At 34.2% G+C, this 16,325-nt stretch overlaps 1 protein-coding gene and 2 pseudogenes across 1 annotated transcript; all 3 read right to left on the reverse strand.

The window, feature by feature from the left end:
• Nucleotides 1-352: 352 nt before the first annotated feature.
• On the reverse strand, nucleotides 353-3,515 carry LOC121391515 (annotated as a pseudogene).
• Nucleotides 3,516-3,796: 281 nt separating this feature from the next.
• LOC121391517 (gelsolin-like protein 1) lies at nucleotides 3,797-6,432 on the reverse strand. Its single transcript, XM_041523117.1, is given in 12 exon segments — nucleotides 3,797-3,832; nucleotides 4,027-4,118; nucleotides 4,414-4,576; nucleotides 4,629-4,694; nucleotides 4,798-4,890; nucleotides 4,940-5,012; nucleotides 5,222-5,316; nucleotides 5,361-5,456; nucleotides 6,035-6,124; nucleotides 6,176-6,265; nucleotides 6,350-6,409; nucleotides 6,412-6,432. Coding segments are annotated over 12 exon segments (975 nt in total).
• A 349-nt stretch (nucleotides 6,433-6,781) lies between these two features.
• Nucleotides 6,782-9,080, reverse strand: LOC121391518 (annotated as a pseudogene).
• Nucleotides 9,081-16,325: the final 7,245 nt, after the last annotated feature.

Raw genomic sequence — 16,325 nt, forward strand, 5'->3', positions numbered from 1 at the left:
CTTCATACTGAGCATGCGCAATTGATGAAACCTGGCGATCTATGAATAATCTTAGCACGTAGCTTTTTAGGATGGCGTTGCTATGTTTATTATAATTATTATATATAATATTAATTATTTTAATCATTTTTTTGAAAACAGTAACAAATTCCAAGCTTTCTTTTCCTTCCTTGAAACATGATATTGGTACCAATGGATGTTTCAAATATTCCTACCAAAAAACATTGCTTTAACTTTCATCAAAATTTAATATCCTCTCACATGAGCATATTGTAATGCAAGGTTCTTCTCATCTTGACTTGCCTTATTTCCTATCTTCAAATAATTATTCTCCTCTCTTGAAACAATAGTGTTATTTTTCTTGCAGCCTCGTTGTCTTGTCAATAATAAAACTGTAGTGTTTCTATAGTAACAATTATATGAACATCATGTGATTATACAGCATGTTGCAACAGATTGGAATCTTTTTTCTGTTAAAAACTAAAATATATTTATAAAATGAAAAAAAAAATCCTTGTGTGTTGCCCAAACGATTCCTACTCGCTCACCCACTCAGGCTTCCACTTAGGCTCCAGGATTCCCTGCTATTGCTAGCTGGGACCGCCACCTGGCTTGGTAACCCTCGTCTTCGCGAGGTAATCCTGGCTGGAGCGTCGCCCTAACTTAAAACCAGCCGTACGGGATTCCAGCTCTTAGGGAATTTCGCATTCAGGAACCGGGAACCACAAATACACCAGCCTCATCTCGTTTAAAGGGAGACTACCAGCCCTATCCTAGTCGGCCTTTCGGATACTCCGTAGAGTATGCTGGTAACCATCTCAGAGGTCTGATGCATTGCAGAACGCTGGCCCACAACACACTGGCACTCATGACTGTTTTGGTTTCCTTTTATATGTACTTACGATTTTGTCTTCATGCTCTTGTGGGGCGCGATTGTACCGATCATGAATCTCATTAACGATAGTTAACCATCGGTGAATTAAAAAATAACAATTCAAACTTTAAAGTTTAAGAATGAAACTAGTCCAGTTTAAGCAAACTAGAACAGTACTAATTCTATTAATTCATCATTCTTCTTCTAAGCCATGTACTCATTTTAACCAAACAATTACATTATGTACAAGTATTTGACAATATATTATCAACAGTACATATATCTAATACATTACTGAGTGTGAACAAAGATTGGAATGAGAGAGAACGGTTTATGCAAAGCAGGGATAGTCCCAAAAAAACATGGTCTCAGATAAGAGAATATTCTTACTTATCATTGGAACAGAGATGTCTTGTATAAGAAGAACGAGTGTGATAATTTTTTGAAGGGTGTAGTTATAGAAGTTGAAATATGTCATTCAATATATTATTAATAATAATTATTATTATTATTTTAATCATTTTGTTTTAAAACAGCAACAAATTCCAAGCTTTCTTTTCCTTCCTTGAAACATGATATTGGTACTAATGGATGTTTTTGTCATCTTCAAATAATCCTACAAAAACAATGCTTTAACTTTCATCAAAACTTAATATCCTCTCACATGAGCATATTGTAATGCAACCTTCTTCTCATCTTGACTTGCCTTATTCCCTATCCACACAAAACAAGACTTCCCAGTATCAGCTATAAACACTGCAAATTGCTTAGCATTAATAAGACATGCATAATAAGTTGTTAACTACCATCCATTGTGTCAAGATCTGATCGACGTATAACACCTTCTGATATCAACTTAAACTCCATCACTCCACTTGCATCACTTAGTCTTGCAAAAGCAAATTAAATATATAACCCAGAAATTATCAATAAAAATGCTTTGATACCTGAATAAAGATGGTACAAAGTCTGGATCCTGTTCCTATGGTATAGAAACAATGAATTATAAGCCTGTATAAAACAGTCTATTTTCTACCTCTTCTTTTTCTTCTTGAGATAATGGCTCATCAGACAAAGTTTGATAAAATAAATGATTTTTGGAAACATTGTATTCCTCTGTTTTAATACCATTAATTAACTAACATTTAAATTACTTAATAACTAACCCAGTACTTCCACCTTACATTTACCACGATGAGACTGTATAAATGAAATATAAAAATTTTTGGGAAAAATATAATGGTTTTTTTTGAGAGACTCACTCTTAAATTTGCCAAATATTGTGCAGCCTTAAATCTTTCATCTTTATTAGCTCCTATACCATTCCACTACAATATTGCATTAAAACATATTATTTATAATGTTACTAACATTTCACCTGATAGATAACATCTCCAAGATCCAATATGAAAACGTCTGTAGTATCAAGACAAATCTTCTTCAATGGACGTTCACGAATCTCAATACATTTCTATGCAAAACATAAAAATTAATTTTTATTGTTGTAAAATATATTACCTTTAATCCATGAAAATGAAGTAACCTAGGCTGATAGTTTGTAGGTCTGACGTGACGAAAACCACTCTCTGCTCTAGTATCAATGTGTTAGCTATATTTCATGCTATTTGTTGCTTACCCTCCTTCTAGCAATTCAATGTGTTTGAAATATGACTTAAACAGTTCTGATTCATGTCCCATCACCTCACGATGTTGGACAGGTTTATCATCCAGCTATAATAGTGTGGATACTAACTACCTCAAGTACTTTCCATTACTTACCAAAGTGTCTAACTCTACAGTCTTGTAAGCTGCAGTACCATACTCATCAGCAGTAGAATATTGTCCAATCCAAAAGTGGACATCGTAAAGAAGTTCCTACACGAGGGCAGGACATAACCCCATTACATCAGATCCACAATATTATTTATACCTCTCTATTATCATGTTTATAAGTGTTTAGGATAATGTATGAGTCACCATTGTAAAATTGACCATACTGGTCCTTTGGCCAATGGGTTACCTAAACGATATATTATACAACATAGTAACATTATAAAGTCTAATGTCATCTAATGTATGAGTAATAGATTACAATTTAAACATGTAAACTAAGGATGACTTCACTATGTACCAGCCACTGTCAGGTAGCTAGATAATTTAATTGGTGTTGGGAGGAAAAAACATTGATAACATCTGACACACAGGCTGCAACAAAAGCTTCGAAAACATGATATGTGTGTACATTTTTTACCTCAAACTTTACAATACGCCATATCTGGAGTCCAACTTCAGTCCCAGCTCCAATCCATGCCTTCTCAGTTTTAGCAGATTCTTTTTTTTACCTTTTGATATGTAATCATGAAAGTAAATATTATATTATTAATGACTTGTTTATTTATGGAGCAGTCATTAAAAAAATTTTCAGTTTCAGTATTGACTGTATTTTATCTTTTAGTATAATAGCAAAAAAATAGTTTAATTTTAAGTTAATTAACTCTCACTGCAACTAATATTAACAATGAATTTATATTAGGCCACTTAGTTGTGTTCATAAGCTTACCTGTCTCTCTAGATCAGAGCCAAACAATGCCAGGTTGCTGTCCTTCCAGTCATACTTCTTGGGTTTGGTTAAACCAGCCATTATGCAGTATATTTTAGAGTTGCTACTGTTGAATAAAGTTGAAGTGACTGCAGGACGCATAATTTATAAGGCAGTGAATTTAAGTCACAGGAAGTATCACATTAGATGTCAATGAATCCTTATCTATTATTACTGTTAACTAATGTCTATGATGTCTGTTTTCATTCCTTTTTGTTTTTTTTTGTTTTTTGTTTTTAAAAAAAATCAGCTTCTTTATATCAAAAAAATTGTTATTGTTATAGCTTACTAAAAAAAGGTCAAAATAACAACTACTAAATCAGCTAGAAAGATTTATACTCAAAGTTTATGTCTTTTTGCTACATAACAAATAAAACAAATAAATTATAATTATAATTCTTACCTTAAGAAAAGATAGCATTAAAACCTTTAGTTTCATTGCCATGAGTCACACGTGACACTGGAATAAGCGGGTGTTGGGTTCTCTTCAAATAGTCCTATTATAATAGGAGGAGGACAGTATAATGTATTAATAATGTGAGTAAAAACATACATGAGAATAACTCATAGCCTGACGTCGCTCATTCTGACTGGCTCCTTTGCCCACCCAAACAAAGCACTCTTTACCAGTATCAGCAATGAACACTATTGGACATAATAATGTGTAACACAGTGTAACATGTACAAGGTATGTGTGTGTGTGTGTGTGTGTGTGTGTTTGTACCATCCATGGGATCCAAGGAGGAACGAGAAAAGGTTCCCTCAGAGATCTTAGTGAACACCATCTTACCGCTTTCATCACTCAACCTATTATTGGGTATAACCACACATCCATTTCAACATTTAATGTATCCATTTAAGTACCTGAACAGAGATGGTTGGAAACTGTCATCTTCATCCTGGAACAAACATGATAATGATATTGTGTACCGTAACAAACAACTTACTTCACTATCATCATCAATGGGTACATCTGGAAGATACTTATCAACCAACTTCTCCCATTCATCATCATCACCAGCTACAGATAAATGAATTCTATATCATACAACTGGTAAAGTATGCTTACCGTAAACCTCAGTCTTACATTTGCCACGATCACTCTACAGAAAATAAATGTTTCTTTTAACAGACCAACAGTCCAACACTACTGACCTTGAGTTTAGTGAGATATTGAGAAGCCTTGAATCGTTCATCTTTGTTAGCTTCTTCACCATTCCACTAATAATATAAAGACATCAAAAAAAAGTCTATAAACACTAGTGTTAGTCTCATTTCCAAGCTTCCATTCCAGTTTGAGAACGAGACTAGTAGCTATACTAACTTGGTAAATCTCCTCTCCCAAATCCAATATAAAGACATCTGTATTGTCAAGAGAGTTCTTACTCAATGGACGCTCTCGTACTTCAATACTTTTCTATGTAAGACAGGTATTGTTCCTTGTCATATTGATTAAAACCTCTAACCTTCACTCCATGGAAGTGAAAAAGACGTGGTTGGTATTCTTTTGGTCCAACATGGTAGAAGCCACTGTCAGCACTGGAAGTTGACGAAACATAAAAAAGGATTTCACACACACATGCACACACACACACACACACACACACACACACACACACACACACACACACACACACACATGCACACACACACACACACACACACACACACACACACACACACACACACACACACACACACACACACACACACACACACACACACACACACACACACACTTTTCTTACCCTCCCTCCAGAAGAGTGATCTCAGAGAAGTAACTTCTAAAGAGATCAGATTCATGTCCCATCACCTCACGATGTTGAATAGGTTTATCATCCAACTAATAATATAATATCATTAAGTATTATATATTATGTAACTTACCAAAGTATCTAACTCTACAGTCTTGTAAGCTGCAGTACCATACTCATCAGCAGTAGAATATTGTCCAATCCAAAAATGGACATCATAAAGAAGTTCCTAGAGTAGTACCATAATCATTAGTTATAATATAAACTGTGCACTCGTTTGTGTACAAAAATGTTGCAAAGTTTTGAAAATATCATGTTTTGTTGATCTTTCAGGTATGATATCAAAGTCTGTATGCTTACATATATAGAAAAAAATGAAACTATTATTTAAAAACATTATTTATATTGCATTAAAGACAATTTATTTCAATTAACTATAATATATTATTTTGCCAATTTTAAATTATTAAAAGGTGATGCACATGGATTTATTTTTCACAAATCTATAACATACATGTTATTACAAAGTACATATACTATATTTCTCTCAATAATGTAAGTATCGTATGAGTTCTGTTTACATTCAATATAGGGTACAGACTACAATCACTACGACACCTCAATCCCTAAAGTGACTTTACTAGACATAACAAAAAGTCTAATATGGAATATTAATTGTATATCTAATATTCAGTGGGGCTTTCCTTTAGATAACTGAGAGGAACTATGGTACTATTGACATGTATGCATTGATAGACAAGATATCATGGAACAGATTATAGCTATTAGTCTACACAGGGTATATACATCGTTGCCTTCCTCTTTGTAGGTGTTGAGGATAATGTAGGAATCTCCATTGTAGAACTGACCATATTGATTTTTGGGCCAAGAAGTTACCTGTATTGTTTAGCAACATCACAAACAGATTATTAAAGAATTTAGACTTACATTGAATTTAACAATTCGCCATATTTGCAGACCCACTGCCTTACCAGCTTCTTTCCAAGCTGGTTCAGTTTCAGCAGAAGCTTTCTTTACCTAGTTTCAAAAGAAAACAATAACCAGCACTTTGCTGGTATGCGGGCCCACAACAAAGTGCAGATCTATATATATAGTACTTACATTTTTTTCTAGATCAGATCCAAATAGAGAAAGATTGCTATCTTTCCAGTCGTATTTTTTTTAGCTTTAACAAGACCAGCCATTTAGAACAGTATTGTCTAGAGAGCTACAAATTTCACAAAGATCGCAACGTGCACTTTCCTCCCACTAAATGCACTAATTAATGCGAGTGGGTGATAAAATAGGGTTTAATTATATTTCGAATTAATTAATAACTTTATTATTATTATTATTATTATAGATTTAATTAATTGATTTATTAAAGGTTGCCAAATTTTAATATCACTACAAAATGGAGCACGCTAAAAGATAAATTTTAATAGGACGTTCATAACATATCATATAGCTACCATTTTAATTGAATTAACTAATACTACATGTTTTCAAAAACTGTTTTTCTTTACAGCTGAGTTTTCTTGTTGAAACCTTTATTCAGATCTACAAATAAAAAAAAATAATTTTCTCAACTCTATAGTTAATTTACCTAAGACAAGATCTTTGCGAACCAGCATTAGCACGAGCAACTTCTCCATCTTTTATGACAGTGATACTAATCAATGGATGCAGAGTCGTCTGTAGGTATGCCTAAAGTAAGAAGAAATAGAGTGGAGCCCACAAATATCACATTGTACATGAGCATATGGGATGGCATTCTTATTCTCAGCATCGCTAGCACCACGTCCAATCCACACATAACATTCTTTTCCGTTATCACAAATAAACACTAGATATCAAATGATAACACGTGTTAAAATAATAATCTATATAAAATGTCAGCATACCATCATTAGGGTCCAATTTGGATTCAGGAATACTGCCTTTATGTTCAACAGTTCTTTGCAGTGAACCAGATGCATCACTCAACCTATATTATCAAATATGAACACCAATTCAGCCATCTTAATGGCAGTCCATGATGACCATCCATCCATTTACCTCAACAGAGTAGGTTCAAAATCTTCATCAGGGTTATCCTATTTTAACGAGGAGGCATGTCCCGTCATTATTGATAACATCAAAACTTACCAATTCACTTTCTTCATCTTCCTCATCTGGATTCTCAGGTAACATAGCCATGAATCGTCTATTAGCTTCATCATCACGCTGATCTGAAAGAGTTAATAAAGTAGGCGGGGCAATAACATAACTACATACCAATGTTTTCTGTCTTAACACGCCCACTTCGATTACTCTAAATGAACATTACAACTATATTGATAAATGTAATCAAATTACCTTTATAGTTTGCATGTGTTGAATAGCCTTGAATTTCTCGTCCTTATTACAAGCTTTACCATACCACTATTAACAAAATGACATCAGTAATTCAGTAACAGGTAAATACACACACACACATGCACACACTCACTAAATATAATTCCAATCCCAGGTCCAAAATGAAAACGTCAGTTTCATCAATACTGCGTTTGCAGAAAGGTACTTCCTAATAATAACAACACCTTTCTGTTGAGTTGAAATACAAAACTTGAGTTGTCAAATTAATGTTTTGTCATTTACCTTGTCTCCATGGAAATGTAAAAGACGTTTTGGAAATTCTTTCTTATTGATCTCCACATGTCGGAAACCAGATTCAGCTCTAACAAGAACAAAACAAAATTGGTTACAAGTAATAGGTTGTCATTGGTAACTTACCCTCCCCTTAACAAGGTGATTTCCTTAAAGTAAGATTTGAACATACTTGATTCATACCCTTGTACTTCACGATGTTGTATAGGTTTATCATCCAACTAGTAGAACAATAAAACAACAATAGTTTACATTTAGTTTATTTAACTACGGAACAAAACATTATTAATATCTTAACAATCCATATTAAACAAAAGGGAGCTATTTGGCCACACAGGATGCTACAAAGTGTTAGCTGTTCTGTTATGACCAAATATGGTCATAAACATGCGGTATACAAGTGTACTATACAGTGTACTAAGGAGAGTAACAGATGACTAAGTAGATTTATCTAGATATTTTAACAGTTTTTTAAATAAATCCTTACTAGTGTTACTATACATCACAAACAAGCACTACCTAATGTTTCAGAAGGTTACTGTAACAATTACAACTAATTAAATGCTCCACACAATTTTACCAACAAAGCCTTTTTCATCTTAGCCACAAATTAAACTACCCATACTAATCCAGCTGGACAAAAGTGTTGGAATTTGGGCAAGTATGGTAAACAAAATAAAAAAAAAATTTAAATATTGAATTCCTTACAAAAGTATCCAACTCTACTGTCTTGTATGCTGCGGTCCCATACTCATCCTGGCTGGAATATTGTCCAATCCAAAATGGACGTCGTATTTCAGCTCCTAATGAATGCAAAACAATAGAGTGACACCTGCTAATGTGACCTACCTCTTCCTCTTTGTATGTATTGAGAATAATGTAAGAGTCTCCACTGTAGAACGACCATACTCCTCCTTTGGCCAATGTTCAACCTAATGTCAAAAAGATTAACTTAAAAAACTACACTCATATATTGATTCACCTTAAACTTAACAATCCTCCAGATCTGAACGCCAACCTCTTGACCAGCACCTTCCCAAGCCTTTCTGTCATAGCAGACTCCTTCTTCACCTAATGGAATGAACAGAGTGATACCAATGAATTGCGATGAGACTAAGGTACCTGTTTTCTCAGTATCTGAGCCGAACAGTGCAAGATTACTGTCCTTCCAGTCATATTTCTTGGCTTTGACGAGACCTGCCATTTTTTGCAATCTTTTAGGAGAGAGTGACAGAAGGAAGGATATTGGTAGCAGTGAAGGACAGTTTTAATCCGCAGCCCTGCAGATCGAGACCGCAAGTATTTATACACCGACAAAGGGGCGGAGTTATTTTGACATTATTAACCCCATGTGTAACATGGCTGACAAGAAAACCCTTGTTGAAGTCACTCCTACTTCTTCAGCTGAGATAGATGCAATAGTAGTACGTATAGCAATAGAAGACGAGCAGAAATTGCCTCACTTAGCAAAGAGCTGCAATTCAATTCTTCACAACAGAAAGAATCCATAGAAGGTACAATGTCACATGATTATCACACCATGTCACGTGATGTATCTTCTATACAGGAACTGATCAAAGTGTTTTTACAAACCAGTTTAGGTCAACGTTGTATGCAAGAGATTCGTTTAGAACGCTACACATCTCACGGTATGAAATGGCCAGAGTTTCATTAATAATTGTTGTTCAATTTAATAGGGTCAGTGACTTCATCAATTACATCTGATGACCTACCATTAAAAGAATTACCAGACAAAATTCCTTACTTTTCTGGCATACCATCTGTTGATGTTGTTCATGGCATTATACATCTTTTTAGAGATCGGTAAGGAGACGGTGCATTTCAACCTTATACCTTTTCAAATTTGAACCCGATACCATTTCAAATTTGAAAGTACAACTAGATAACCTTTACTTGCAATGTTGTATTCACTTAAAAGACCAGCCCTCTCTCCATTGCCCTAAACAAGAAAGGGCTGGCTCTATGAGACTACATTGTAATTACATATGAATAGGTCTAAAACCATTGATGGACGAACTAGTGAAGTGCTATGTATACTTGGTATTCCAGCACATCTCTCTCTTTCTGATCTTCTTAATTTTCTCTCTCCTGCTCTGTAAGATAATATTATATGACATCACTATGACATAATTATATAGTTCTGTTATATTGACACTCCAAGTGGTGCGAGACTCCACCCCTAATCAGTACATGGTTTTGCTAAAATTTAAAGATAAAGTAAAAAATTTTGGTTTTAAATCTAAAATTTTTTCATTATTTAGTTATCAGCTAAAGAGTTTTATGCATCATATAATTTACGACGATACAGTTCATTAGAAAGAGGGTGTGTCAGCTAGTCTATGCTAGTCGTATTGAGATTGTTAAAACATCACAAGACTCTTTACCCAACAGTGGACTAACAGAATTACCTAGTTGTCCAGTGTGTTTAGAAAGATTGGTAAGCAATAATTACTATGCATTAACAAAATTGTGTCCATTTACATGTTGCTATGCATCCATTTAAGTGTTGCTATGCATCTCTTAAATGTTGCTATGTATCTATTTTAATGGGACTCTAATTACAGGATGAATCTGTACTGACTATATGTGTAATCACTCTTTTTCATACATATTGTCTTACCAAATGGGAAGATTCCACGTAGGTTATGACTTTGTCACATGATTTGTCACATGACTATCACATGAAGGTGTCCTGTATGTCGATATACACAAATACCAGAACCAACAGGAGAAAACACTTGTAATACATGTGATTCTAAAGAGGTAGTTATTTGTAATTTTAGAGTTAATTTAATTTTAATTTTAATTTAATTTAATTTAATTTAAATTAATAAATTTATTAAATTATTTTTTAGGATTTATGGATTTGTTTGATATGTGGTCATGTAGGGTGTGGTCGTTATCATGGAGGACACGCCCATGAGTTAGTTGGTGCTTTTGTTGTAAATGACCTAATCTTTTTGTAGACATTTTTCTATAACACAACATACATTTTCTATGCATTTAAGTAGTCAAAGAGTATGGGATTATATTGGAGGTAAATATCTCTCTCTCACACACACACACACATCATTGATCTTTCTACTCTTAGATAATTATGTCCCCACAGACTAGTACAGAACAAAGGAGATGGTAAACTTGTAGAAGTATCAGGACTAATAACAGAGGTGTGTCCATGACTCCATGACATGTTGATTTGATTAACTTTCATAGATAAGTGATGATGAAAAAATTGATTCCCTTCAATTAGAGGTTAATATTAATTCAAGAGAATTAACTGTTATTACTCTCTCTCTCTCTCTCTCCCTCGCTCCCTCTCTCTCTCTCTCTCTCTCCTCTCTAGTATACATACTTGCTAACTAGTCAGTTAGAATCACAGAGATTATTTTTTGAGGAAAAGTTAGGGAGAGTTGAAGAAGAATATAGAGATCAGGTACATGTATTGTACAAAGCATTGATGATTCATGATATCACTACTACAAAATTAACTATTATAACATGACATCATTATGACGTATACTAGGTACTACTATTAATAGCCTAGATCACTATAGGTACTAGGGATATATGATGATCTTAGCCGATTCTGAATTCAATGCTTGTAATCTTGATAAGTGGTTATGAAGACTTGCCACTTGTTGTAAGGACAGGCAGAGAGTAAACGAGTGTGATGTAAATAGTGGTGTTCATTTATTGTGAGAGGAATTAAAGGGATTTCCCCTCATAAAGCTACACCCACTTACAATCATTAATATTTTAATATACCAGCTATACTCATCAATTTATTTTGTGATGTGTGTCCTTTGGTAATCTGATGTCCCTAGTACCCTCATTCATCCATCTACTCATTCATCTATCTATCCATCCATCCATCCATCTATCCATTCATCCATTGTTATAGATAGCAGCATTGGAGTCAAGGTGTCGATCTACTGTATCTGAGAAGGAGATGTTAGAAGTGAAACTCATCGAACAAGAGAGAGAAAGAAAAGAGAAAGACAGAAAACTTCAACAAGTATGAAGTAATATTATATTTTATTATAATATGTTATTATACAATACTATTATGATGTTACTTTGATGTATAAAATAATCTTGTGTTTGTAGGTTCAGACTAAACTTTTAAAAGTTCAGAATGAATTACAAGAAGAGAAACAAGTCAGAATTTTATAAGTGTTATGTGAATTTGCCCTCCATGAGCTAAATTTCGTTTTTAGCTTAACAAGTGTATGTCAGAGAATCAACAAGTATTTCGAGAACGCATCACTATTTTAGAGGAAAAAATGGAGTCATCTTTAGAGAAGAAAAACAAAGTATTACTCAATAGCCATAATATAGTGTAGTATACTATAGTATACTAGTCAACACTGTACAACATTGTATACTATTGTATACTAGTCAACACTGTACAAACCGTATACTATTAGTATACTAGTCAACACTGTACAACACAGTATACTATTAGTATACTAGTCCAACACTGTACAACATTGTATACTATTAGTATACTAGTCAACACTGTACAACACAGTATACTATAGTATACTAGTCAATACAATTTACTGTTTTATTATGCTACTTTGATGTAGGAGATTCAAGAGCTACAAGATCAAGTAAAAGATCTTATGTTTTCTCTTGAAATACAACAAAAGATTGCAGAGGCACCAGAAGAAACAAGACAAGTAGTTATCTATTAATGCATCCATGTTATGAATAACATGTATCCATTTCAATATGCTATGCATCATTTATTGAACAATTCATCCATTTGCTATGTGTCCATTTGTCAGGACATTCAAAGTGGTCATCTCGTGGTTACTCAGTCATCTGAGGGAGCCAGTACAAGTGTGAAAAAAAGTGGGCGTAAAAGGGAAAACATTTATAAAGAGTGGTCAGATAGATTATCAGTTTGTTTACTCTTATCAGTTCTAATTGTGTTAAATCTTTATTGACTTTGGATACCATCTTAAAAACATCATGTTTTATATAATACCATATAAGGTAATATTGACACTATACCTGGGTGGTGTCTACTTTAAGTAATAATGTTAGGTCTGACTATCATTAGTGAGATGGTGTGATTGGTGCCTAAGAATGTTATCAAATCTGACATCCAAGTCTACTCTATTATGAACTAAACATATGATCCTGTAGATCTTTTTACCATCTCTCGAGCAACTTACGTTCTCTCTTATATTCCTTCATCTATCAATGCTGGAGGGATACAATTTACTACTTTGCATATTAGAACCAAGCAAAGCAACGTTTATGTCCTTCAATTTCTTAGACTTACAGAGCCCTGCCATATTGGAGTGAGTGAGACATGCAAATAGGCTAGTCAACAAGCATTGTAACAGAGTCTCTTGTACCTCATACTAGGCACGCCCTTTAATTTTATATTACATGTTGTTAACTTATTCATTCATTTGTCCACTGGAATTAACATTATGATATGTTACATAAAATAAAGGGAGAGCTTTAATTTATAATATAATAGTTTATAAGTGAAATAGGATTACTTTTAATGTCGGTTCAAATTACTCAGTATATGATAAACATATCAGTAAACACTATAGAATTTATAGAATCTTTCCAGCTATACATCAGAAAAGTTAACATGACAACTTTAGAAAGACTTAACTTTATCTTAGGAAAATAAGGAACTATGGTTGTGTGGTATTTGCTATAGCTAGTAATGTTTTTTTTTCCCATTTCTTCTTGGTTACCACCAGAACCAAACTCCTGACTCAGTTCTCTTAATGTCATGGCTATTCTTCGAGAGATTATGTGATGTCTGAGAATACTATGTTCCCAAATTTGACGTGCAATTCCTTCTACTAAAATTAGAGATCGTCGTGGCAACGGTACATGGACCACTACATCGTGGTGTGGATGAGAAAAAGTAAGGTATGTTTGATGAAAGGAGATTAAGGTTATCAGACGTTCACCCCATAACCATATATCATCTATATGAGGATCAATGGATGATCCTCGATCTGGTTGATAATCCAAGTTACAAAGTTCGACGGGTTTAAAGGGATTTCGTTGTGACAAAATGGTGTCATTTAGTCTCTCTATATATGGTCTACAATAAGCGGGTAGACCCATAAAGGTGTCATAGCGTAGCTTTTGTTTTTTAAAGTTTACTTTTGGACCATAATCCTATCACAATACAAGATTCATATCACATGATATCACTGTGACATTATAATAGTATCACATGGTGATCACATGCAGATTGTGCATTAGTCATACCTGTTTTCTTCGTCCTGATTGAGACTCCACCCAGGGGAGGAGTCTATTTGGCACATCAGTTCTTCCTCTTCTAATGGACTAATAAAGTCATTTACTAATGTAATGCCACCAAAGTGAACATCCCCGTAAAATCACATGATTAGGAACCTGCAAAAGAAATGATTGGTGACATGGCACATGACAGATGGGTGACAAGGTATCTTTAAAGACAACAGTATCTTTGGAGGTTATTTTCCCACAGATACACATAAATAATACTCATGTAGTGGAGATCGTGGTGACTGTTTTAAAATTCCTTTAGTTCCCTCGCAAAGGAGAACAGGTTCTCACGCCTTTACAGCCACAACTCATTTATAAGACACCGGCGCTTATAATAGAATTCTTGCGGAACGAGAATAAGACTTTCGTTAACCACGTGTAGTCTCGTACCCAAACGTAAACACCTCCCGTTCGCAACTAAACCACGTGAGTACCGCCTACTCTTCAGTGCTGTATTAGGTAGCAATAGGGTAACCGAGTATACTAACTCGCCCTCTCTTGCTCCTCAGGTATGGCAAACCAGGAGCAGGAAGAAAGGGCCCTCCATTTGGGCCAACAGGTAAATATTTTTTAAAAACTGTGGGCCTTATTTTGATTTATTTGAGGGTACAGAGGTCATTATATTCTCCTCATATTATTTTGTACTATATTTTCTGTAGAGGGGATAGAGGAAGTCCTGCTAGTGCTAGGGCTGTATCATCTCGATATAATGTGGTAATGTTGTTACTAAAAATACTCACATTCTATTTTTAGATCTTTTCTTTTCTCCAGACACACATGGAAGGTGTGTACAAAAACAGATGGATGGTTCATCCCTCACTTCACAGATAGTAATATGGTTGCCATAGCAACATGTTATTCAATAAATTAATGAATGGGGCTTTAATGATCGTTGTTTATAGGGTTGTGAAGTTGAGGTAGAAATGCAATCAGGGACTGTGTATGTGGGAATATTACGGACTGTTTCTCCTCAGTAATTCATAAAAGAGGGTGTGGTTTACAAATTAAGTTATTTTGCATTTTTTTAAACAAATACCACTTTTTGTAGATGGAGTTCGCTATTGAGCTAGCATCAGTGAAATCATTAGCTGGACAAGAGGTATATGACTTTGTGATCTAGTCTAGCTTTAATCTCTCTCCCCCTCTCCACATAGTCTCATACTAAAGTTCTATTATTCCAACATTGGTTCTGAAATGGAATGATTTAGTACGAGTGTCTGTAATTATTGGAACCAATCCAGAACAGAAAGGTACTTCATGTTTTATTGTTACTGCATACAATGATCTATGTTATGTGCAAAATATGTTTAAGTGCACTCTTCTCTCTCTCTCTCATCTCTCTCTCTCTCTCTCTCTCTCTCTCTCTCTCTCACACACACACACACACACACCACACACATAGATATATTTAAAGTTGATTCTGAGATTGGTAGTCATGCTAATGGCCATGCTGGCAAAAAAGAGTTACAAGTAAACATACTAGAAATACCAATGTAGTATCATAGTATACTCAATGTAGTATCATAGTATACTCAATGTGTATATCTTAGTATACTCAATGTAGTATCATAGTGTATCTAGAATATATCTAATATAGTAAGTATCATAGTATACTCAATGTAGTATCATAGTATATCTAGAATATACTAATATAATATCATAGTATATCTATTTGTATGTATCTCTAGCCATTTGTATTTGAGGAGGAGGAGTCTGTAACAAGAGGTTTGGAGAAAGGAGAAGACAAAGGATGGTCAGCACAAATATGTTTGATACGAATAAAGAGAAAGTAATTTGAACAAGATGTAGATTGTTTTTAATCTCTCACTCTCTTTCTCTCTCTCTCTCTCAGCTCTCTCTCTCTCTCTCTCTCTCTCTCCACTTTGTAGTTTAATGTAACTTCCACATTTAATCCTGAAATGACAGAATACACGTAGTTAATAATAACTGCATTGATTACATAATAAGGACATGTGACTATATAATAGTATCACATGACTATATAATAATATCACATGACTTAACATTTTTTATCAGTCATTTCTAATGAAATACTTATACTCATAGAACACCACTACTTATCACTGATCAGAGGAAGATAAAGCAAGACTCGAAGAAGCAGAGAAAAAAGCTC

The sequence above is a fragment of the Gigantopelta aegis genome, unplaced genomic scaffold (genome assembly GCF_016097555.1).
Source record: "Gigantopelta aegis isolate Gae_Host unplaced genomic scaffold, Gae_host_genome ctg2572_pilon_pilon, whole genome shotgun sequence".
NCBI lineage: Eukaryota > Metazoa > Mollusca > Gastropoda > Neomphalida > Peltospiridae > Gigantopelta > Gigantopelta aegis.